The 24,601-nt window shown below is 40.2% G+C and overlaps 1 protein-coding gene across 2 annotated transcripts in view; it reads right to left on the reverse strand.

Moving 5' to 3' along the window:
* Positions 1-24,601, reverse strand: part of FARP1 (FERM, ARH/RhoGEF and pleckstrin domain protein 1) — a 2,534,157-nt gene that overhangs the window by 320,154 nt on the left and 2,189,402 nt on the right. For both annotated transcript variants that reach the window (XM_044071307.1, XM_044071308.1), the window contains one exon: positions 7,303-7,433. In XM_044071307.1, coding sequence (XP_043927242.1) covers positions 7,303-7,433 — 131 coding nt within the window. The remainder of the gene's footprint in view (positions 1-7,302; positions 7,434-24,601) is intronic.

Raw genomic sequence — 24,601 nt, forward strand, 5'->3', positions numbered from 1 at the left:
AGGGAAAGTACTTGCTTTTGAGCCTCTGCCCACTGGTTTGGAGGAAGGTCTGGAAACCCGCTTGGGGTTGGCAGTGAATGGAAATAGAATCTGTACCCCTGGGATACAATGTCTTAGGACCTATCAGTCTTGAGTAATGTACATCCAGTTTTTTGCATGAAGGGCAAGTTTTCCTCCTAGGGGCACAAGTAATTGGGCAGGGCTGGGAAGGATAATTGAAAAGTCATTGTGAGATTTTTCCATAAGGGGGCGGCTTACCACTCCCTGTTTTTGAGGTGGGAGCACTCCATTGTTCAGATCTCTGCATACCCTGAGACTGTAGTCTGGGTGGGCTGTTTCCCCTGGGTTTGGACTGAGAAGGACTGGAAGGGGCTGGAAAGGACCAGTTTATAGAAGGCCAATCCCTACTGAATCTAGGTGGCTGCACTTGTAAGAATTCTTTAACAGTTTGCATAGATTTAGCTTTTTCTTTCATCTTTTTAAGAACCTCTTCTGCTTTGGTGCCAAACAAACAGTCCTTACTTAAAGGCGTGTGTAGTAATTTTGATTTGACATGATCTTTCAATGTTTGTTCCTTCAGCCAAGCATGCCTTCTCACTGCAGACCCAGTGACTGCAGCTCTGCAAGATGCTTCTAGGGCATCAAAGCCACACTGCAAAGTATGCTTACTAACTTGGTTTGCAGAATGCATTAACTCTTGTAAATCTTTATTTTCTGCACAATCTGGAAGTAACCCCATTTTTTTTGTTTAATTAGTTCCATAATATGTTGCTGGTACTTCAACATGTGAAACTGGCAATTCAATGCCCTGATGGCAAGAGTTGCAGAAGTATATACCTTCTTACCCCATCTGTCTAAAGCTCTGGAATCCCTGTCTGAAGGGGTAGGGTTTTGGGCTGTAGTAGCCTTAATACCTTTAGGTCCCTGGGAAATGGTCTCTGGATCCGCAGTAGGATTCTTGAAGAGAAATTTGTGAGAATTAGGTACTCTGTAGTACCTGTCAGGTTTTCTAGGGGCCAGGGATAAAGTGTCTGGAGTAAGACTGGATTCCATGAAGACATCATCCACAACATCCAGGACAGGGGGTATAGCTAGAGGCCTGTGCTGAGGCAGCTCTAAAAATTCTCGGACAATCTTTTTGGACTGAGGCTAGTCTTGGCATTCCCAGCAGAAATGCTCTCTTAAAGTATGCAAGGTTTCACCAAAAGATAAATCCTCTGGAGGGGAGACAGAGGGAATGGATTCCTCTGCATCTGAATCCTCATAGGTTGATAAGGGCATGTCCTGATAATCAGAAGGGTCAGAGTCAGCGTACTCCTGGTCTGTAGAATCAGAATGAAACTCAATTCTTTGTCTCTTAGCAGAGGAAGGCTGGCTTCCCCTAATTAGGGTAATAAGATCTTCAACCATTCTAAGCATTTGTTTTTGTGGCATGGGAGCCTGAGCATGCGCTTTGGTCGTTAGTTTTCTAGGTGTAGTGTGTACTCTGGGCCTAAGAAACTCGGTAGTTTTAGCTAAAAACAAAGTCGTCGGTTTAATTCGAACATCGGTAGGTCAGAATACACCCTCAGAAGTCAGTGCCTGCACAGCGGCTCCGGACCCATCCAAGGCAGAGACATCTGGAAGTTCCATAGTCGAAGAAGTATCTTGCGGCATACTGGACTCCTTATCGGTCTCAGCAGAGGCCTGCGAATCTGTAGAAGCAGGCATCAGGGGCTGCAAAGACACTTCACTGACTACATGCGGACTGGCGACTAGCTTAACGGAAGCGTCATCGGCAGTTTTGGACCTATGCGGTCTGTCTCTGTCTTTACGTTTTTTCAGAAGATCAGTAGTCGGATGGCTTATCGAAGCCATTTTGGAATAAGGAGAATGAGAGCGAAAGAATTTAGTGACAAAGATAGCCCAATGATGAATGGTTTGGGTGTTAAACAAGGCACAAAACCGAAAGCGAGGGACATTGTGGTCTGGGCCTAAACAGGTCTCACAGTAAGAATGAAAATCTCTGTGAGGAATTTGCTTTCCACAGGCAAGACAACTGGTAACTTTTTCTGACATTGGTTAGAGCAAGAAAAAAGGATCCCCAACGGGGTACTTAGCTTTAGAAGACTTCAGGTTTGAAACTCGAAAAACGAAAATTTCAGGTAGCGGCCCGACTGGCACTTGTGAACTGCTTCTGCATCGGGCTCCTCGGCAAGAAAGACTGATGTAATGGCATCGGCTGCCTGTTTTATACCCCTGACGACCTGACGTCATGGAAGAAGCGACAGCATCCGACACAGAAATCCTAAGACTCTGGTATTCGGGCCGACTGAGGGCTACCTGCAGGCAGATAACCCAGGTGTGATGACTGCAACAGTGAAACACGAAGAACATCAGTATTGTACACAGAGACTATCACCTGAGGGGCTAAATGGCTGCAATTGACTGTGCACTTGGGAGAGTCTGTCACTAGATGGCGATGGTACATCATAACCACTTAAGGAAAACAACTCCCTTTTCCACTACCACCTTTCATTCATAAAAATCCCATATCAGTATTCATAAATTTGCAAACTGTGTAAATTTATGCAAAGATACAGGGACATCCTTATTATTTGCTTTATGGCAAATTTCAATAAAAAGACAATACAGTCCAAGCTAAATATGATTAACTTTAGTACCAACAATGCAGTACCTAGGGTTCAACACAGAATTTGTTTATAAATAGTATAGTGACAGCTCTCAAAATTAATTTCTATAAATAACTAGGAAGTGCAATAATAACAATTTATACTTACTGAGCACACAGCATACTGACAGTACTCAAAATCCACTTCTGTGGGTAACTAGGAAGTGCCATAGTAATTTATATTTACAGAGCATCTCAACCATCAAGCTAAGCAAGCATTATAGTACTTTAAATACCATATACAGACCCAACAACAGAAAGCTAATGTTTTTATTAGTCAGTATGTGCCTTATTTAAAACAAAACAACAAACTTTTAACAGGGCGGCCCAAGAATCAGCAATAACAGTATATCGCACAATGATGGCTACACAGTTATTACAGCTGTCTGAGGAAATCACAACAAATTTGACTCTATTCATGTCACTCATATAATTCAAATGTGTGTGGCTTACTTACATGTAGGGACTCTGCAGCTTGATACAGACAAATTCTAATTTACTTTTTCTAAGTTATAACCTCCAGCAATTACACTCTGATAATTTATTAGCATAGCTAAATCCTTATCTCTTTATCTTACCTTTCTGTGTCCTATATTCTGAACAAGTCTTTACTGTAACAAATATTCTTACATAAAACCTGACAATCTATGCATACTGATGATATTGCACTACATATATATCTCTGTACTTAAAAATATTCATATACAACCCATATAACTGTTAGTTTTAATCAAAACCGCTTGTAAATGATGTAACTAATGTCAAGGATGTATGAATAACAGAACTGTTGCTCATGAATGAAAGTGACTGTAAATGAGGTACAATGCAAATAATGTCTATGATGCCTGTATAATGGAGCTTTCCTCTCTAAGCCTCTGCTGAAGAAGGGCACTGCTAGGTGGGACTTTTCCTGCAAACAAACTCCAATAAATAAAAGCATATTAAATTCCACCCACAATGTATCAGGTCAATCAGTGCTACTACCTAGAAAACTGTCCATGTAAAACAATGGCTCTTTCAGGACAAGCATTTTAAATAAACCAAGCTATAACACTGTGTATGTTTACTATATGTCTAAGCTGCCCACCAAACAAACTGCTCTTACCTTCTCCCGATCCATATTTATGCTAGGCTGTATGACCATTTCAACATGTACATGAGCCTTTCGCTGTACAACCATAACAAGGGAACAGAACAATAAAACCTACAATAATAGTAGACAACCTAAGAGAAAGAAAGGGACAAAGGAAAGACAACGGCCCTACTGTAGAGAGAGAGAAATTACTTAAAATACCTAACATTATTAAGCTAAATTCCTCATACAAGTGTACAATATTATATCTCCCAGTCCTGATTTTGATAACTCATAATGTATGGATAGAGGAGCAAGTCATGCAAATTGAGGCTGTTGATCCCAGACAACATCCATTGGAGGACAGATGTAACAAAGCTTTTCTTTCTTTACACTGACTTGTGGCCATCTCTTTCAGAGAACATGCCATAACAGGTGCCTGAAGAGGTTCGTTAGCAAAGAAGGTTGCTGGATTAATTTTCTATTACTGACACTGCAGTGCAACATAAGGGGGGGGGGGGGGTACTGAACTCCCGAGTGTGGTCTACTTCGGATGAGATGTTAAACCAAGGCATCACTGCCTGAGTTGGTGGTAGGGTAGCTCAGGTAAATTACTGAAAACAAAAGCAGTTGCTTTATCAACATTTTTCATTATTTACAATTCTTTACATTGTTTAAACATTCATTTTCATAACGTCTTGTCATTTTTTTTCCACTTTTTATACTTAACATATAACCTACACAGGAAAAAACCCAACAATTTTCATTTTCAACATAAAGTATGATTTTTCTAAGCCAACATTAACTACTTTTTTTATTCTTTGCCTATCTTCCTATCATTTCTTCCACAACCATCTTTTTATTTTATCTATCACATCTTTATAGTCTCTATTTCTATTACAGAATAATCTATCACATCTTTATTTTCCATAATTTCCACATTGGTACAAGCAATACTCTGTCTCATTTTTCAGTGTCACATTTTTTTCTTTCTCATATTTTTCATACAATATCATAACCATTGTTAAACTTTTACATTCTTTCCGTTTATATTCCTTTTGAAACTTCTCAAAACTGAACTTTTTTTTACAGTCTAAAAAACAATAGCAGTGATTCATTCATTGTAATAACTTTTTCAGATTCAGCAAATGCCCTAACACGATACTGCATGATCCTCTACCATGAAGACATGTAGCGTCATTTAGGGCTGGCCTTTCAGCCACGCTGAATGCTAATGAGAGGCACATGTTAACTAGCCATGCATTCTCTTCCCAGACCTCCTCCTGAAAGCATCTACATGGCTGAGAGATTCAAGAAATTAGCATGGCCATCCACACTACACTGTGGTACTGAACAGGCCAGCAGTGCTGTCGGGATTGTTGGGGTAGGGGAAGCCATTAGAGACCAAGGATAATCAAAGATTAAAGTGCCTTAATGGCAACAATGGCAGTTTGGTGGGGGGGATTCAATATACACCAGGGACTATTCATAAACTGAAGTGCTGTTAACAGTACCAACAGCAGTACAGGCATCTGAGTTTGGGGGCACCTAACCACCAGGGTATAACAGATATGTGTCATAATGGCACTTCAGATGTTATGGGGGTGGGGGAAAATGGGAGGGCAGACAGGTTTGTAATAAGTGTAGGGACTGTGGGGTGTGTGTGTGAGTATGTGTTTGGTACTTCTGCAAGTGGGAGTATGAGTTGGGGGATGCCAATGCCGATAGGGGCATCAGTTTACTATCATCATATGCAGATCACCAATGATCTACATGTCATGGTAATAAATGCAATTGAGAGACATGCAAATTAGCCTATAATAAGGTTTTACTAACCTTGTCAATGAATCGCAAATTAGCACTTCATAGGAGCAGAGCTTTTTTAAACCCTTTAATGTGCCCCTATATTTTGTTGTTACTTCCTCATTACTGTCATCACACTTTCTGTCTTCAAGTACATTACATTTAATATTATTACTTTTAAATGGTAATTTATCCAACAAAATTCTCTACAAGAAAACAACCCCCTGCTTCATAAAAATTCTCAAATCTTTGCCTTCTATTTTATGGCATTTTACATCATATTGTAATTCCTTTCAAGGATATACAAAAATGGGATGACAAATACCCCAAATAAGGGACGATTTAATTGAGCAAGATGTTTTACATCAGCATGCTTTTCCTAAACAATAAACAGTATAAAACTACAATGCCTGGATTTATTGACTAACTGCAATCCCTACAGATTAATTAGAAGATCAAACTTTTTTTAGGGGACAGATCAATTAAAAAAAACGTAAGACAAAATAAGGAAGTGGAGTGAGGATATGCACTGTTTTGCACTGTATGTACACTTACGTTTGATTACAATGGGAATCTGAGGTGTAAACAGTCAAGAAAGCATCTGAAATTACTTGGGATATTTATGTGTGTGTATATAAATCTGTGTGTCTGCATATGAGTTTGAAACTGCCTCTCCAGCTCTGCATCTACTTGGGTGTGTACATATGAAGCATTCTGCATGTGGTATGTGTGTTTACTGTGTGTGTCTGCATAGCAATGAAAAAAATGCATATAGTGGATGTAAAATATGTCCTATAATAACAATTACAAACCCTACAACAACTATGAAACATAAAGCCCCAGAACTATTTTAGATCATAAATATATTAAAAAAATGCATATACTGATAATAAGACAAAGGCAAACCAATTTAACTGATAGCCAGTTTTCTAAGTGCAATAATGTCGTCCAGGGTAGTCATTTGGTCATTTTTGGCATTGGGCCTCACAACACCTCTGTGTGGTCCATACTTTTCCCAATGTGGATGGTGCAGTGATGCAGCGGTTAAAGTTATAGCCTCACAGCAAGAGGTTCTCTGGTTTGATCTTCAGGTGGGGTGCCTTCTGTGTGGAGTCTGCATGTCCTCCCTGCATTTGCGTGGGTTTCCTCTGGGTGCTCCACTTTCCTCCCACATTCTAAAGACATGCGTTTTCTCTCTGGGCCTCCACTGAAAATGGGTTCTGTCCTAGTTGGACTTTCCTGGTAAACAAATGTTAAATAAAAAAAATAAATAAATAGCACCCACCCTGTCAGGTATTATTGCTTGCATAACCTGGAACAAAAATACGCCAAAATGTCAACGGACTCCACTGATGAAGTTCACATTCACTGTGGATGAAAGAGCTTAATCGATTGTGTTTTGGAAAAGAAGATATACTTTTGAGCGTGGGTGCTACTTTATTTTTCAGTGGAGTCCGTTGACATTTTGACATGTTTTTGCTGTATAGACTTTTTTCAGTTGTATTCACGCTAATAGTGGTGAATTTGTTGCTGGAACAAAAATAGCAATTAAAGCATTCAGAATCTTCATCAAATATGCCACAGATGGAATGTTAACAGTCAACAAAACTTTCTTCTATAAAAACTTTAACTTCATAGCTAACATTTTCTGTTTCCAGTTTTTAATAACCTTAACAGTTACACGCTGTCATCATCATCTCACCAACAATGTATATCAAACACATATGTGGATTTTTTTCCACTGATGATCACTCACCCTTCCTGGAATTACAAGGTTTTCTATGCCAATCAAATCCTTCTTCAGTTCACGCAACTTTTGAAAATTTTCCATTTTTATCATTGCACCATGAAGTTGGCCTACCATTTCAGAAACCTCAGCAAGTGCAGCTAAAAAAAGTAGAAAAGTTCCACTTACAAAATAAGTCTTAAAAAAGGAAAAAAAAATTGAACCTATTCAGTTAACAATACACAGCAACCTGGCCCTGGATGGCATCACAAAATAAATAAACCGATCCTGTAACAGATGCATCATTTTCCCTTAGATATTAAGCCAGAATTGGTCATAAATCACAACACAGATTTTGCCACTGTAAAATAAAAAGATCGTAATAAGTGTTAAAATATAATTCTTCTATGTAATGATACTGCATTAATTAAAAGGTTTATGAGAATTATACTCTCCCTAACTGCCTGTGTATTTGAAGAAATACCCTCCTTATTTTAGTATTTAGTATTTATTGAAGTGGAAAACCATGCATATCTTTTCAGCAGAAAAATATTTATGGTCACTGTGATGCCCGTGCACTGGCCCACTAATCAAAAAGCCTCAATCATCACCACTAGCACCAGTGAGGGGCGTCCACATTGGGAGGATAACAAGTACACACACAGTAAAGTACAATTTCCCTTAAGAGCACACAGAGAACACAGTCAGTCTGGGGGTGGTTTCTCTTTTTCACCCCAGATCCCCAATAAGTCTCCCCACTGGCACAGCTATAGGGTACAGATCTCAGCCTAGTGGTCAAGCCAAAACGTCTAGCACCCTCTCTGTCCAACCAGTGTTTCGTGTCCCTGCCCAGTTAGCTGACATACATACACACACACACGCACACACACTCACTCACTCACTCACTCACTCACACACACACACACACACACACACACACACACACGCGCGCACACACACACGCGCGCGCACACACACACACACACACACACTTTGAGATAGGAGTTATATACAGACACACATACACTCCTGGGGAAGGCTGGCACAGGTTTTCCAGCTATAACCCCTTCTCTCCAGCTTCTATAAGGTAGAAATCACTGCCACCACCACTATTTATCAGCTACTATAAAAGGCCCTTACCAAAGGGTGTCCAATTTTACTGTGCAATATTATTATCCAATTAGTAAGTGTGACGAACAGCAAGTCTATTGCAGTGGCTTTGTACAGTATCACCAAATACATGTAAGTACTCTAGAGCTTAAATTATCTCTACGCAAAACAGCCACAGTTGAAAGGTTTAAAAAATATTTAATAATAAATAATAAAAACACAAGACAATACTCATTACTTTAATGCAATGAGATTACAGAGTTCAGAAATCACAGGAAATACTTTAAAACAATACTGTAGGATATTCTGACATAAATACAGAAAACAGCCAGACAAATCTGGCTACTTCTATCTATCTCTAAGAAAAATCAGTGCTCTAAATACTACTTAAATGCAGAGCAGCAAGTGCAGGTGAGTGGATGTTCTTACTAGATCCAAGACAAGATACAAAATGCTGAATCTTTCTCTCTGAGAAAGTCTTAAATTGATAATACACAGTACTGCTAACTCATCTCAGATTACATAATTTTTTATCACTTCTTTAGTCCCCAGGCTAACAGAAACTCAAAATTTACATTTCTTTGTAAGCTGCACCTTCCAGGAAACCACAGCAATAAAATACTCTTTTACATGTGAAACCTAGTAATTATCTTTGTCTTAACACAACAGAGAGAATTTCCTAGCCCAGACAGCCTGTCTCCGAGCTTGAGATCAAACACAGCTGTAAAATTCTTTACTTAACAGGTTTCTTCCAGCAGGGTGTACTGTGGTTATATTTTTGAAGCTCAGTACAACATATAGTTTAATCGTAACATATAGTTCTCTTTACATTTGTAAAACAAGTTTGTAGATTATATTAATATTTACAATGACATAAAATTATATACAAAATTCTATCTGGCTGGGCTGGCAGCCCCTCAGTTTTTCACACTCACCCTGGAAGAAATCTGAGATTTGAAAAATTAGTTGCATGTATGAAGTATTACAGGAGCAGAATATTGAACCAGTAGAATTTGTAGTTGTCCAACATAAATGGGTAATAAGCAGGGTCCTTTAAGTGTTAGGAACAGCAAAAGAGTCTCTGCACGTATGGCAACTGCACGGCCCCAAAAGTAGCAATCCAGTATTAAAGTGATGAGCCAGCAGACTATGGCAAACTGTTTATTACCTAAGATTTCATGTCAAACATGAAAAATAGAGACAAAAACAGACCGGTTTCGGCTATAAAGTTAACATAGCCTTCATCAGTGTTGCACCCATTGCAGGAGTGTTACCAAATCCAAAGAATTTAGCAGCAATAATACTGGGATTGTATATAATATTGGGTTCTTTGCAAATTGTGGCACGGACTGGGTCATCTACCTCACAACATGTACATGTTCTGGTTTTTACGTACGACAAATGTCTACACCTTTAAGGCTACGCATAACAGATCATCTTAGTGACATGAGAACTAAATAAGACCAGCAATGCTCTCTATAAACATACTATGATACACAAGAATGCTTCTTTCAGATTCATTGTGATTGATAAAATTATGGGCAACAGGATGAATAAAGCCGGATGGCATACTATATTGAATTCTAAGGAAAAGAAATGGATCATCAAATTGGGTGGGTTATTTCCACCGGGTCTTAATGAGCATTTGTGAATGACCAATGATTTTTTAGATTATTAACATGTCTACTATAAAATGGAGTTACTGAAGTCATGTTTTGTACAGCACTGATGAAGGCTATGTTAACTTTATAGCCAAAACTGGTCTGTTTTTGTCTCTATTTTTCATATTTGACATGAAATCTTAGGTAATGAACAGTTTGCTGGCTCATCACTTTAATGCTGCTTTAAGTGTTAGCCACATAGCTGGGAATTTATTTTCTGCTAAATATCTGAGTAGTTTGGCTGGCTACAATCAACTGTATTAGAAGTTGAAGTTAAGTATAACTTGCAGTTTGAAAGATAGCACTGTATTTTATTTTTCTGTTTCTTTAATTGTTGAATATTGTGGTATGTCTGTCTCTCTGCAGTTAGACGGGGTTATTGCTGTTCTCACTTCCTTGTTATTCGATATTTAACTTTTAGCCTAGAGGGTTTCTCTGTGCTTTAGGTGTTAGCCACATAGCTGGGGATTTATTTTCTGCTCAATATCTGAGTGGTTTGGCTGGCTACAATCAACTGCATTAGAAGCTGAAGTTAAGTAAAAACTTGCAGTTTTAATGATAGTACTGTATTTTATTTTTCTGTTTAATTGTTTCAGTGAATAATGTGATCTGTCTGTCTCTCTGTAGTTAGTTTCCTGCCCTCCCTCCCTGTTCTTGTTTTGGTGTTAATCTTGGTGTCTTTGGAATTGCCCCACCCTCCTGTAAATATGTGTTTGAACACTCCTCCTGGGTCCATCTCATTTGCTCACTCAACCGAGTCCAGTGAGATCATATTTTGATTTCATACACTCCTACCAGTCCCATATGTTCAGCTCTATCCCAGTCAAGTGTCATTAGCTCATTCTACCGAATACAGAGAGAACATCTGAAAAGGGCAACCCACTTAAGTCCTTAACCTTGAATTATCTTCGGTTTCTCCTTTCCACTTTACAAAAAAAAAATTTTACTAGAATCTCCTTGTGTTCTGAGTGTGCTTCTCAGCTGTTAAGTATATTGTTGGCACTTTTTAACTGTTCAGAGTTGAATGAAACAAAAACTGAATTCAGCTCAGAATACACTTTGAATAAATTGCATTTATTTAAACTTTATTTGCTTTAATATTGCTACACACTCAAGTGTGCTAGCTTGCACTGCACTTGAATTGTTTTTAGTGCTGTTCTAGTGTTAAAAAAAATTCTAAGCTTGTTTCCTGCCTTTCCTGTAACTTAGTCTAGTCCAGATACAGATTTGCTGTATCCAGGACTGTTTGTAAGCTTCTGAGCCCCCCCCCAAGCCTTTCTGTGTTGGAGGGAAGTCTTATAGCTTATCAGTGGGAGTGGTAAGCACTAGGTAGCCTATCTACCCCAAGAGTGGTTTCTGGCCCAGAAATTGAAGTTTATTGGCCGTTTGGGCAGTTTTTCCACCTCTTTCAACTTTCTGGCTTAGAAGTCCACGTTTGCACTGGTTTCCCACCTTTCCTGTATAACTATTCTAACCCAGATACAGATTTGCTGTATCCAAGACTGTTTGTAAGCTTCTGAGCCCCCCCAAGGCTTTCTGTGTCGGAGGGAAGCCTTCTAGCTAATCAGTGGGAGTGGTAAGCACCAGGTAGCCTACCAACCACGAGAAGAGTGGTTTCTGGCCCAGAAATTGTAGTTTGCTGTCCGTTTGGGCAGTTTTTTCATCTCTTTCAACTTCCTGGTCCAAAAGCCAATGTTTGTGCTTTTCCCACCTTTCCTGTAACTAGTCTAGTCCAAATACATATTTGCTGTATCCAGTTTTGTATGTAAGCTTCTGAGCACCCGAAGCCTGTCTGTGTTGCAAGGAAGCTTTCTATCTTATCAATGGGAGTGGTAAGTAATAGGTAGCCTATCTATCACAAGAGGAGTGGTTACTGGCCCAGAAAGTGAAGTTTATTGGCCGTTTGGGGAGTTTTTTCCATCTCTTTCAACTTTTGGTTTAAAAGCCCACATGTGCGCTTGTTTCCCACCTTTCCTGTAACTAGTCTAGTCCAGATACAGATTTGCTTCTGAGTCCCCCAAACCTTTCTGTGTCAGAGGGAAGCCTTCAGCTTGTCAGTGGGAATGGTAAGCACTAGGTAGCCTATCTAACACAAGAGGAGTGGTTTCTGGCCCAGAAATTGTAGTTTATTGGCTGATTGGGGAGTTTTTCCATCTCTTTCAAATTTCTGGTCCAAAAGCCTGCATTTGTGCTTTTCCCACCTTTCCTGTAACTAGTCTAGTCCACATACATATTTGCTGTATCCAGGTTTGTATGTAAGCTTCTGAGCCTCCCAAGCCTGTCTGTGTTGGACGGATGACTTCTAGCTTATCAGTGGGAGTGGTAAGCACTGGGTAGCCTATCTATCACAAGAGGAGTGGTTTCTGACCCAGAAATTGCAGTTTATTGTCTGTGTGTACAGTTTTTCTACCTCTTTCAACTTTCTGGTTTAAAAGCCCCCCCATTTGCACTTTTTTCTCACCTTTCCTGCAACTAGTCTATTCCAGATACAGATTTGCTGTATCCAGGACTGTTTGTAGCTTCTGATGGTGCCAAAGTCTGCTCTTCAATTTTTCACTTAGACTTGCTAGTTCTCTCCTCTCCTGTACTTTTACTAGCTTATCAATCTAGCACTTTACCAGACTTTTTGTAGCAATTATTGTAGCACACAAAAGAGCTACCAGCACTAAACGTTGTACAATGAAACAGCTCCAGTGCTTACTATTAATACCCACCCATCCAGGCATGTCTAAAGGTCAGTTCCCTGTGCTTTCCCCTATTAAACTGGTGAACTTGGGCATCCTGAGGCAATGTAGCAACTGCCTCATGTACACCGACAACCCACTCCTCTTACCTCCTAACACTCAGACTTGCAAGAGATGCACTTGTATATCCAAATTGGAAGCCACACACTGTCCAGCCAAGACCGGAATAGCTGGTCAAGAGGAGGAGGTCAACACTTGCACCACACCACATGGAACACCTCCAGAACACACACCAGCACTGCCTTCACATAAAAACACAAACCACACACCCACCTTTGCGGAGGCTCTCAATAAAAATATACCCAAACAGCAGAGACCTCCAAGGCAGAAATGCACTCGACCACCACAACACAAATCATGACACACATAACTCTCCTAAACAGTTTGCCACTCAGCCAAAGGCAAAATGGCATGCCCAACACACTAGTCATAGGTGACTCGATAGTGAAGCACACTGATGTCCCACTCACTAGGTTAAATAAGGAGAAAGTAACAGTCAGCTGCCTGTCAGGTGCCAGGAACCGCCACATAATGCACGCACTCAGGTCCCTCAACAAATGGTACAAATATGACTCTGTCATTGTACATGTAGGTGTGAATGACCTGAGACATACCTCCCTGGACTACATGAAAAGAGACATTGAGGAGCTCTTGGATTATGTAGCCCAGGCAGGTATTACCTTAGCCCTGAGCAGCATCCTACCATCACCCGGAATGATACCACAGTACAAGCAGAAAATGATCGATTTCAACAATTGGCTAAGTTTCTGGCGTCATTCTAAGGGGATCCAGTATCTGTCTAGTTGGGATGAAATGATTGACAGACCTCGATACTTCGTCAAAGATTGCCTGCATATGTCACCCCTGGGCTTCCGGATACTGGCCAACACTCTTGCCACCCCTATAGTGCCTTTTTTAGGCGGTGTTCCAAAGACCAAATTACCATTGTAACAGTTACAAACAAATGCAGTCTGAGGGTCATGCTGCTCAACGCTAGAAGTCTAAATCTGAAAATGCACTCGATCAAAGAACTCCTTAAAATGGAGAACATCGACATTTGTACTGCAACAGAGACCTGGTTCAAGGCAGCAGAAAGCACCCCTGCACCACCAGGCTACAACTCATTCCACACCTTTCAGGCCCAGAACTTGGACCAAAGCTCCAAAGGCAATGGTGTTTCCATATTCATGAAGGATGCGCACACCTCCAGACTGGTAGCCCAACATAATGCATCAGAGATCCTTCAGGTGCAGCTAACATTGGGTAAGACAGCGATTCAGGTCGTAGCCTGCTATAGGTCCCCAACAATGTCCCAAGACTCACACTCCACATTCCTAAGCACACTGGAGAATATTAGGGTCCAACCTAACACTCTCATACTGGATGACTTCAACTACCCCTCCATTAACTGGGAAAACTACTCGGGTACCAATACACTTGCCCAACGCTTCTTGAAATTCATTAATTCAAATGCCCTGGACCAGCTCGTTCTTACCCCCACCAGAGGTAGCAACATCCTTGACCTTGTCATTACTAACATGGGCGACCACTGCTCTACACCAATAGTTAACTCCTCCCTGGTTAGATCCGACCACAAACTAATCACCCTGGAAATCCACATCCCTATCACTCCGCCCCCTGCAAAGGTAACCACCATGAAAAACTTCTTCAAAGCTAACTTTGGGCACCTAAAAATAGAGGTGGCCAACTTCATGGCACCCATGCAAATGGAGACTAGTTGCATGACCACCGAATCATACACCAATGCATTGTACAGACACATACACAAATGCATGGATCTCACCATACCCAATAGAACCAAGACGCTCTCCTCCAAAAAAAAAAAAGGAAGCCAATCTGGTGGTTTCCTGCCATAAACAAACTCTACAACAGAAGGAGGAAACTGATGCGGAATAAGGTGAAGTCCCAAGACTGGAAAAACTCCCTTATCAGCCTCAACAAAAAAGTTGAGATCCCTCATGAAATCCTCTAAAGCTAGCTATGAAAACAAAATTGCAGTAGATAGTAAAGACAACCACAAGGCCTTCTATAGTTATGTAAAGAATCTCCATGGCAATACCCAGATTTGCTCTGAGCTACATGCACAATGGAACCTCCTATACCGAGCCAACAGATATTGTCAATATATTGGCCGACAGATTCGGTGCCAACTTTACCCCCCCAGACCAATCACAATACCAGTAGATTGCCAGGCACCCAGTATTACTGCTGCACAGGTTAAAACAGCACTGTCCAAGGCCAATAATACAACTTCCATGGGACCTGACAATATCCCTGGCTGTGTTCTACATGAACTACAGAGTTACATGAACTACAGAGTGAACTGGCACCTCACCTGTGTGCCCTGTTCAATCACAACCTCACCTCAGGCTTTGTCACTACTGAATGGCGTACTGCTATAGTCATCCCTCTCTGCAAAGGAGGAGCGACTACAGACCCTGGGAACTATCGCCCCATTAGCCTGACGAGTCTGATATGCAAAGCTATGGAACGCATCATCATGGACCTAATAAACAAAGATATAGGGAATCTCCAAACTCTGGATCCCACACAGTTTGGTTTTGTGAAGTGTAGATCATGCCTACTCAACTTGGTAAACTTCTTTGAGTCAGTCACCAGAGCTGTGAATGAAGGCAAGGTGGTTCATACAGCCTGCCTTGATCTGGCCAAGGCCTTTGATACCATTCCTCATTCAGGAATCATAGAAAAACTCACAAAGCTAGGCATCAACCCCTATATCACTAGGTGGGCTGCAAACTGGCTCACAGATAGAACCCACAGTGTGAAAGTAGTGGACTCCAATTCAGACTGCCGACCAGTCATGAGTGGAGTCCCACAGGGTTTGGTCCTGGGTCCTCTCTTGTTTGGTATCTACTTCTCTGAAGTCCAGGCCAACACAAAGGGTCTCTGGCTGACAAAGTCTGCAGACGATTGCAAGTTGGGAGCTATTATTAACTCCCCAAGTGATGCTGACATCCTACAGAAAAGCCTCACTGAGACCAACGACTGGTGTCAGAACCATGGCCTTAAGCTTAGTGCCAAAATATTTGTCGTCATCCCCTTTGGGAAGAATCCAGTTGCCATGAATTACCACATCTATGGTAGTCCACTGAACACAGAAGGTGTTATAAGAGATCTGGGAACACAAGTTGACAGCAGCCTCTCTTTTGACCATCACATTACCACTGTGGTCAGAAAGTCCTTCTATGTAGCACATCTCATTACTAAGGGTTTTGCATCCAGGAAGAAAGAGGTCACTGTCTCCCTCTACTCTTTCCTCATTAGGCCATTCATCGAGTACAATGCCAGATTTGGCATGTACCTCACAAGACACCTGAAACAACTGGAAAGGCCACAAAAGTACCTCATAAAGAGGATCCTAGGCCTTAAATACTTGTCCTATATGGACAGACTCAAAATACTCCAACCAATACCAAGCTAGAGAGTGCAAGATCCCTTCCCCTTGTTCTAGGGATTAGGAAAAACGGTGGGCAAATGAATGGATTGGTTGACAGCCACACTGGACACCACCTTGGGCATGAAGGATGGGTTAGTTCTGAGGGACACCCTGTCAGCATGGAAGATGATGAAGGGTTCCACAGCCATGAGCTCTTGCAGCTCGGAGACTCTTTCTGGCTGAAGTGATGGTCAGAAGGAAAGCTGTCTTCCAGGAGAGAAATTTTAGCTCTGCAGAAGAAGCTGGTTCGAAAGGGGGCAGAGTGAGCTTTTCCAACACAAAGTTAAGGTCCCAAGCTGGGGCTGGTGCTTTTCTGGTTGACCTCAAGTTGCTAGCCCCTCTTAGGAACTGTTTGATCAAAGGGTGTGAGAAAAGGGGCTGCTCAGTGGGAGAATGAGCAGAGATAGAAGAGGCATGAATTTCTATAGAGGAGAAAGACAGGCCACTGTGTAGTAGGTCAGCTAAGTAATCCAGGATGAGAGGGAGGGAGGGCTGTGCCATATTAGCTCCCTTTGCCTGGATCCTGGTGCAGAACCTTTTCCATTTGTCAGCATAAGACTTTCTAGTGCTAGGGTGTCTGGCCTCACGTATTACATCTAGAACCTGTTTACTGAGGTTGGCAGATTGATCCGAGGTTAGGGAATAAGCCAAGCTGCCAAACTGAGTGTCTGCAATTAGGGATGCATGAATTCCCCTTTTCTCTGGGTCAGGAGGTTTGGAATTTGAGGAAGATGCCATGGTGGCAGTGGGGATAGGCTGAGCAGCAAGGGGTACCAGTGCTGGCGAGGCCAGTCTGGAGCTATAAGAATTGTCCTTGGTTTTTCCTCCTTTATTTTGAACAGTACCCTGGGAATGAGAGGTAGTGGAGGAAAGGCATAGACCGATAGATTGACCCAGGGGAAGGACAGGGCATCCACTTTCCAAGCCATGCAGTGATGTTCCCTGGTGCAGAATTTGCTGAGCTGATGGTTGGGGTGGGAGGCAAAGAGGTCGACCTTTGGGGTGCCCCATTTCTGAGTTATTAGGGTGAAGGTTCTTCTGTTCAGCTGCCACTCATGTTGGCCCAGAAGATTTCTGCTTAATTGGTCTGACAGAGAGTTGAGAGAACCTGGTAGGAATTGTGCTAACAGGTGCAGTTGCATGGCAGAGGCTGTGTGCCAATGGGTCATGGCCAGTTTATATACCACATCACAGTGGTGTTGTCTGTTTTGATCAGGAGAGCCCATGGGGAGAGAAGGGACTTGAAAGCTATCAAGGCGTGCTGGACAGCCATCATCTTTTTGGTTGATGTGCAGAGGGATTTGCTGCGGGCTCTATTGGCCCTGTATTCACCTGCCGTTATGCACCCCAAGCATAGTCTGATGCATCTGTGGTGATGGTCTGGGTGGCGGGGGGGAGGGGGTGAGAAGGGTAGTCTCTTGTTGTGGGAGCATGCTGTTGCCCACCAAAGAAAATCTTTTCTGAGGCAAGGAATTATAGGTACAAGAGTCTCCAGGTCTTGAGAGTGCTGACACCAAAGGCTTTTTATGTACCACTGAAGTTTCCTCATATGCAGTCTGGCATATGGAATGAGTAGTATACAAGATGCCATGAACCCCAGAGCTTGCAGGATCTTCCTTGCAGATAACTGGTGTCTGGTGGCTAGTTGACAGAAGTAGGCTGTCAGGAAAATTAGTTTTTTCTGGTGTAAGGAATGCCATCTGGGATGCTGTGTCCAGGCTTGCTCCCAGGAAGCTAATCCTTTGGGTGGGTGCCTGTTTGGATTTCTTTTCGTTGATTGTGTACCCTAGGGGAGGTTAGTAGGGTCTTTACAAAGGCCGGGTGCTTGAGTAGCTTTTCCTGGCTGTTTGCCTGAATAAGGCAGTCATGTAAGCATGGGTAAACCTAGATATTCCTTTGTCTGCAAAAGGCAATGGCCGGAGCCAGACATTTTGTGAAAACTCTAGGAGCAGTAGATAAGCCAAAGGGAAGTGCAGAGAACTTAAAGTGTTGAGATCATGCCCTGAAACTGAGATATTTCCTGCATGATTCCCTGATAGGAGTGTGGAGGTAGGCCTCTTTTAGATCTAGGGTGGCTAGCCAAGCGTCCTTGGAGAGCATGGGTAGCAGCTGCTGAAGGGTGAGCGTTTTTAATTTTGGGATCACCAGGAATGTGTTTAGAATGGATAGATCGAGGATGGGGTGCCAGGTGCCCTCTTTTCTGGGCACCAGAAAAAGTCTGGAGTAGAAACCTTGGCCTATCTGTTCTGCAGGAACGTGCTCTACTGCCCTCATAGAAAACAATGAAAGGATTAGCTTTTGAGCCTCTGCCCACTGGTTTGGAGGTAGATCTGGGAACCCTTTTGGGGTTGGAAGGGTGTGGAAGGAAAATTTGTATCCCTGAGACACTATGTTGAGAACCCAGTGGTTGTTGGTCATTTCTATGACCTTCTCAATATAACCCAAAAAGCTTTTACTTCAATAGAAACCTGGCTAAATAATTCTCTACTACTAAATGCCAAAAAAAACAAAACTACTCCTATTCACTTCAAAACCAACAAGCATAGACTTTAAGATTTTTTTGTAAGATGGAACTGAAATAGAAATAGCTAGAACTGCCAAACTATTAGGTATAACAATAGATGACAAACTTACCTTTGAGACACATATTCATAACACAATAAAAAGTACACTTCAAATTAGGCAAACTATATAGGCATAAATTATGCCTCAACAAGCAAACCAAAGCTAAACTAGCAAGTACCCTACTCTTCCCTTCCCTTCTATATGGAAGTGCTATCTTTACCAACCTACTTTCATCCCTTAGGAATAAACTGCAATCCTGCTATTGTAAAATAGCTAAATTTGTCTCAGGAAAATCAAACCGTACGCACCACTGTGAAGCAACTGCAGGACTCTACTGGCTCGAATTCTGAAGCCATCTTTCTTATACCCAACTAACACTAGCACATAAACTAATTTTTAAACCCCACCTCTGCCCAGCGTTTCACTCAGTCGTACAAACGTACACTCCTGCTCGGTCACTAAGATCCTCTCAGAAACAACTAATAAAGGTTATAAAACCAAACAAAAGAGCTGGACAAAGTCTATACTCCTATAATATAGCCAAACTTTGGAACACATTACTCTCCCATATAACTCTAATGGAATCTTCAAAACTCTTTAAATCATCACTCAAACTACACTACCAAAAAAACTTATCCTGTCACTGCACAACAATCAGACATCCATAGCCTCCACACCTCATGCTAAACTATCCTAAGTGGCAGTCACAATTTACCTCATTATATATTGCTGTCCTTTACTGCCTGACTTTTCTCTCCTTCTCCCTACCTCTTGCTAAACTATCCTATGTGACACTCACAACTTACCTCACTATATACTGATGCCCCTTTACTCACTGACTTTACTCTCTTCCTTGCTTCGAAACATTCTGTGAAATTTTATCTGAATATGGAACTATAAATATGTTCTTTTTAAATGTACTATACTGAATGTACTACCACTATGGTATATAATGTGCAAATGTTTTTTAAAGTCTTACATGTCTTAATGTTCTTTATTTTTGAATGTACTACCATGGAGCTTTTCTCCCTGGGCCTCCACTGAAAATGGGTCAATGACCCAGTGGACTTTCCCGGTCAACAAATGTCAATAAATAAATAATATAAATAAATGTTGTTACTGTTTGTGAAACATGGTTAAAGAACAATTACTGGAAACCAGTTCTGTCAGGGTATAAATGTTTTTACTATAAAAATTCAGTTGGAGGTGTTATGATAAGAAATAAAGATTGTTATGAGACCCGTGATTATCACATGTTCAATGATAGCACTAATAGTGCAGATTGTGTAACTGTGACAATAAAAGTATCCCTGGAACATACAACTGGAGTATATACACCAGAAAAGTCATATGCTGATGACCTAGTGGAATTCATACATTTCATGCATGAAACACAGGAGAGAAGAACAGTGGCTGGGGGACTTTACCAGAAACAGACTGGAATAATATTGACTCAACATTTGTAAGGATGTAAATAAGTATGTTCAGGAACAATTGCTTCAGATGTAAAAAAAAAAAAAGCCTACTAGGGAAAGGAACATACTAGACACTGTTTGCATTCCTAAAGAAATTACTGTTACTTCATATCAAGTTTTATAACCGTTGATGTGCAGTAATCATAGGGTTATAAAGGTTAACTTGTTGCTAGATAAATCTTCTAAACTGAAACATGAACCAATGCACAGACGATTAATTACAGATTACATGGAAGCAAAACAGTCACTATGTAAAATAAATTATAGAGTGATGCATTCAATGGAAAAACTGCAGAAGGAATGTGGAAAGTTTTGAAAGAGAAATTGACTGAAAAAAAAATCAAAAAGTGTTTAACACCAGTATCTAGGCACACAACTTCAGAAATATATATTTCCATAAGAGCAAGATACTTGATTAAGGTAAAAGAAAAAATAAGAAAATGGAAAATAGGTTGAACTATGATTTTGAAATCTGAAATAAAAGCTGGGCAGACAACCTAAACATAGTCTGAGACAAAATCAAGAACATTTTGAAGAAAATTTATATAACATAACAGGATACCATTATAGATATTTAATATGTGGTAGGATTACAGACATATAAATTGATAAACTGTCTGTAGATTCTCAAATTTTACTTTTAGTCAAAACAGATTATAGATATATTTACAAAATCTTATATAAAGACGATTAGCTCTACAAAGGGGTGATAAACTGTCCTAGTGACATCCAGGTAACCTCATATATTGAAATTAAGTTAATTAGATTGAAAAACAACTATGCAAACTAGATCCAAACAAAGCACAGGGAAGAAATGAAATAAGTAATAATGACCTGAGAACACTTCAGCATGAACTTACAGTACCATTATACCTGTTATTTACTAGGTTGTATAAATATGGGGAGATTCCGCAAGATTGTGGATACACACTTGTTAAAACTGTTTTTAAGGAAAAAGGGAGTAGGACAAACCCAGAATCATACAGACCCATAAGTTTACTCTCATGTTGTGGAAAATAATACAGAAGGTTATACTGGATAAATAATTGTCAGGATTGGAAAGGTTGTTACTTGAAACCATACATCAGCATGCATGTGTTGAAAATAGATCTATTACTACCTATAACATGATGTTCTATAACAATATATTATTAGCTATGAATGCTCAGAGGTGATCTGTGTCTCACCAACAAGGCAAATTCAGACTCTGCCCTACGAGAGATGATCCATATCTGTAAGTCTAACTCTTTGCACATTACCCACTTGAAAAGCCTAAATCTAATATGCAACATCAACAAAACCTGCTAGAGAGACATTGCCCGTCTCTGGAACAGAATTCCCATATACGTCAAACAGAGTACCTCACTGACCCTCCAAGTGCAACTTTGATGAATGGATGGGAAACCACAAATCTGTCCCAGGGGTTACACCTGTGTCTCTCGTTGACAGAGAAGACAGGTGCTGACTGAGGTTTCTCTTTTGGGGATAAACTCTTGGCTAGGATTGTAAGGGTCCCAGGGCCATTAACCTAGTAACCTCCTATGAATGAAAAAATGGGCTGTGATGCAATTTTAGATTTAACTTCAGCATTTGATAATAGTCATACACAAAACAATGATCAATAAATGATGACCACTACATATTAATGTACTGTTGTAAGATGGATAACTGCATAGCCTAGAAATAGGACATGGCAAGTATCTTACAGCAACTGGACAGGTGAATTCGAGGTTACAGTCAGGGTGTCCCAGAGGGATCTATCCTAGGCACATACTTGTTTAGATTGCATCTTTCAGATCTATCTTTTTCATCTGAAGTGCTCTGCAGTCTGCATGCAGATGACTTGAAAATCGGTAAACTAATTACATGTGTTACAGACAGGGCATGCCTGAAAAAGAACTTGACTACACTGAACATTTGGGCACAGGAGAATAATATGCCAATAAACGCATCAAAAACAAAGTGTATGAGATTTAGGAGACAAACTGAAAGGTGACTATTTAATATAGCACATAGTGACTGAAATTTTAAGTCTTGGTTACATGGGTAGATCCAGCTTTGAGTTATTCTAATCATAGCAACCAAATATACTATACTGTATAAAAAGATTTATGAAGTCTAAGAAATCAGAAATTATGAAGTCATTGTTTGTATGTACATTAGACCCAAACTTGAGTATGGAATAACACTATGAAAACCTTAAAAAAACAAAAAACACTTAAGAGGTGGTAGGACTTCCAAGATGGCTGGACATTGAGTAACAGCTTAACTTCTGCTCTCCCAGTATAAAAACATAAACTCAGAAGAGAGAGACTTTGGTTAAAGAAATTCAGTGAACCTGAAAGAAAATCTGTCACAAAAGGTGAGGAAAAACAGTAGACTGGGAAGAATTCTACAGCTGTTCAGCAAAAAGCAGTGCAAGCTCTAGCGTTGGTGCAAAACATGAGTTCTAGTAACCTAGACGAAACATAAGTCAAATGTATTCAGAGCTGATTAAAATAAACGAAACACTGATGCAGTATATTAACTCAAATAATAAAATGCTGGAAAAAAATGGAAGAAGCTTTACACCGATATTCAGATGAGGTGATAAACTGCAAAAATCAGAGGTCAAAATGAAGAAAAGGCTGGCAGAATAAGACTGCTCAAGACGAGACATTTAAAAAAAAATAAAAGAATTAGAGGACAAAACACGTAGAGAAAACCTGAGATTTTCTGCTGTAACAGAGAAGCTGGAAAGAACAGACTATATTACTCTATGAAAGCACAGATAAGCAACTGCACTGGTATTCCACAGCAGTTGCTGTTAATTAAAAGGGCACATCATGTGTATGCTCCAAACCTGGCCATGAAAAAGCAAGCTAGACCTTTAATAATAAAGATGCAATCTTACCAGCAGAAGAAGTTGATTCTAAAAAAAACCCTGGCAGAAGAACAAAGTACTAAAAGTGGGAGACAGTAGAAGGTTTGTGGAAAATGATTACTCACTGTACACCAGGCAGAAGAGGAATAACTTTATTCCCACTAATCAGGGAAGGTCAAGAAGCAGGCATGAGATTCAAACTGCTGTACTTGGCTATCTTCAGAATATTCTTTCATGCAGGGACAAAATTATTTTTGAAGTATAACATGCTAAGGAGGAAATACAAAAGTTTGTCCAAAAAAAAAGTGAGATGCGAAACAGAAGGAGAGTCTGCTTCCTGTTCTTCTGGTAATAAATACCAGAGAGAGACTGTGCAAGTGAAACCTTTTCCAACATTTCAATGGAAAATGCCTGAGCAAGAGAAAAAACACAAGAGTTGATTAGAAGAATTGAGAATATGTTGGAAATGAAACAAAGACTGGATTTGGAGATGGTAATAAACAGGAATAAAACCAGCAGCTCGGAAATTGGATTACAAAGCATTACTTATATTTGTGAAATTGGACTTTCTTGACTTTGCTAAACTTGTAAGGGACTCTAAAGCATATGCCCTACTTCATGTCATTAATGTTTTAAGGAACGTTTATGACAGGGGAAGAGGAGGGAGAGAGTTAACTGTTAGTAAAACAAAATTTTGTTCTTAACAGTAATATTGTTATAGTGCATGATATAGTCTGCATGCTATAAAGTAACATTTTCTCAGTTTTTTTTAAGTGTAATGGGATAATAAAATAAACAGGTCCCCCTCTTTTTCCCTTTTCTCTTTCTCCTTGTTCAGTTTTAAGAAATGTAAGCATTGCAATGTAAAAAAAGAAGAAAAGTCTGGTCAAAATAGGATAATACAAGAAAAAAATGATGTGCTTTTTCTCATTCTTGCATAGAGGACTGACTGGATTAAGGTCCTTGGCTTGATCTAGTGACAAGTTTTAAGAGAAAGCAAATAAATAAAACAGATCATTGAATATAATAAAAGATTCCCTAGTAAATAAATAAATAAATGTTTGTAGAAGCAACTCTGTATCTGGTTCTCATGTCTCCATGGATGCACTCTGATAAAGAGCAATAAAAACAGAAAACATTTTTCTTTCAATGGCTAGGAGATGATGTTTTCTGAAAGCATTCAATTGTTTTTTCATTTTAAGAGAGTAATAAAGATAAGATAAAACCAGACAGCACTTAGTAGAAGCACATGCTGTAACCATGTATCTTAGCATGGATAACCTTCCTTTTAGGTTAGGCCAAGTCTATGAGTGGGGCTATCAGTTTGGGACAATTGTTCTTATTAGGAGGGTAAACTTCAATATTTGAAGATGTATATGGTTTTGTGTGTTAGTATTAAGTTAATAGGTTCTAGGGGTGTATCGAGGGTGTAT

The sequence above is a fragment of the Protopterus annectens genome, chromosome 5.part0 (assembly GCF_019279795.1).
Source record: "Protopterus annectens isolate FY-2018-M chromosome 5.part0, PAN1.0, whole genome shotgun sequence".
Lineage (NCBI taxonomy): Eukaryota > Metazoa > Chordata > Ceratodontiformes > Protopteridae > Protopterus > Protopterus annectens.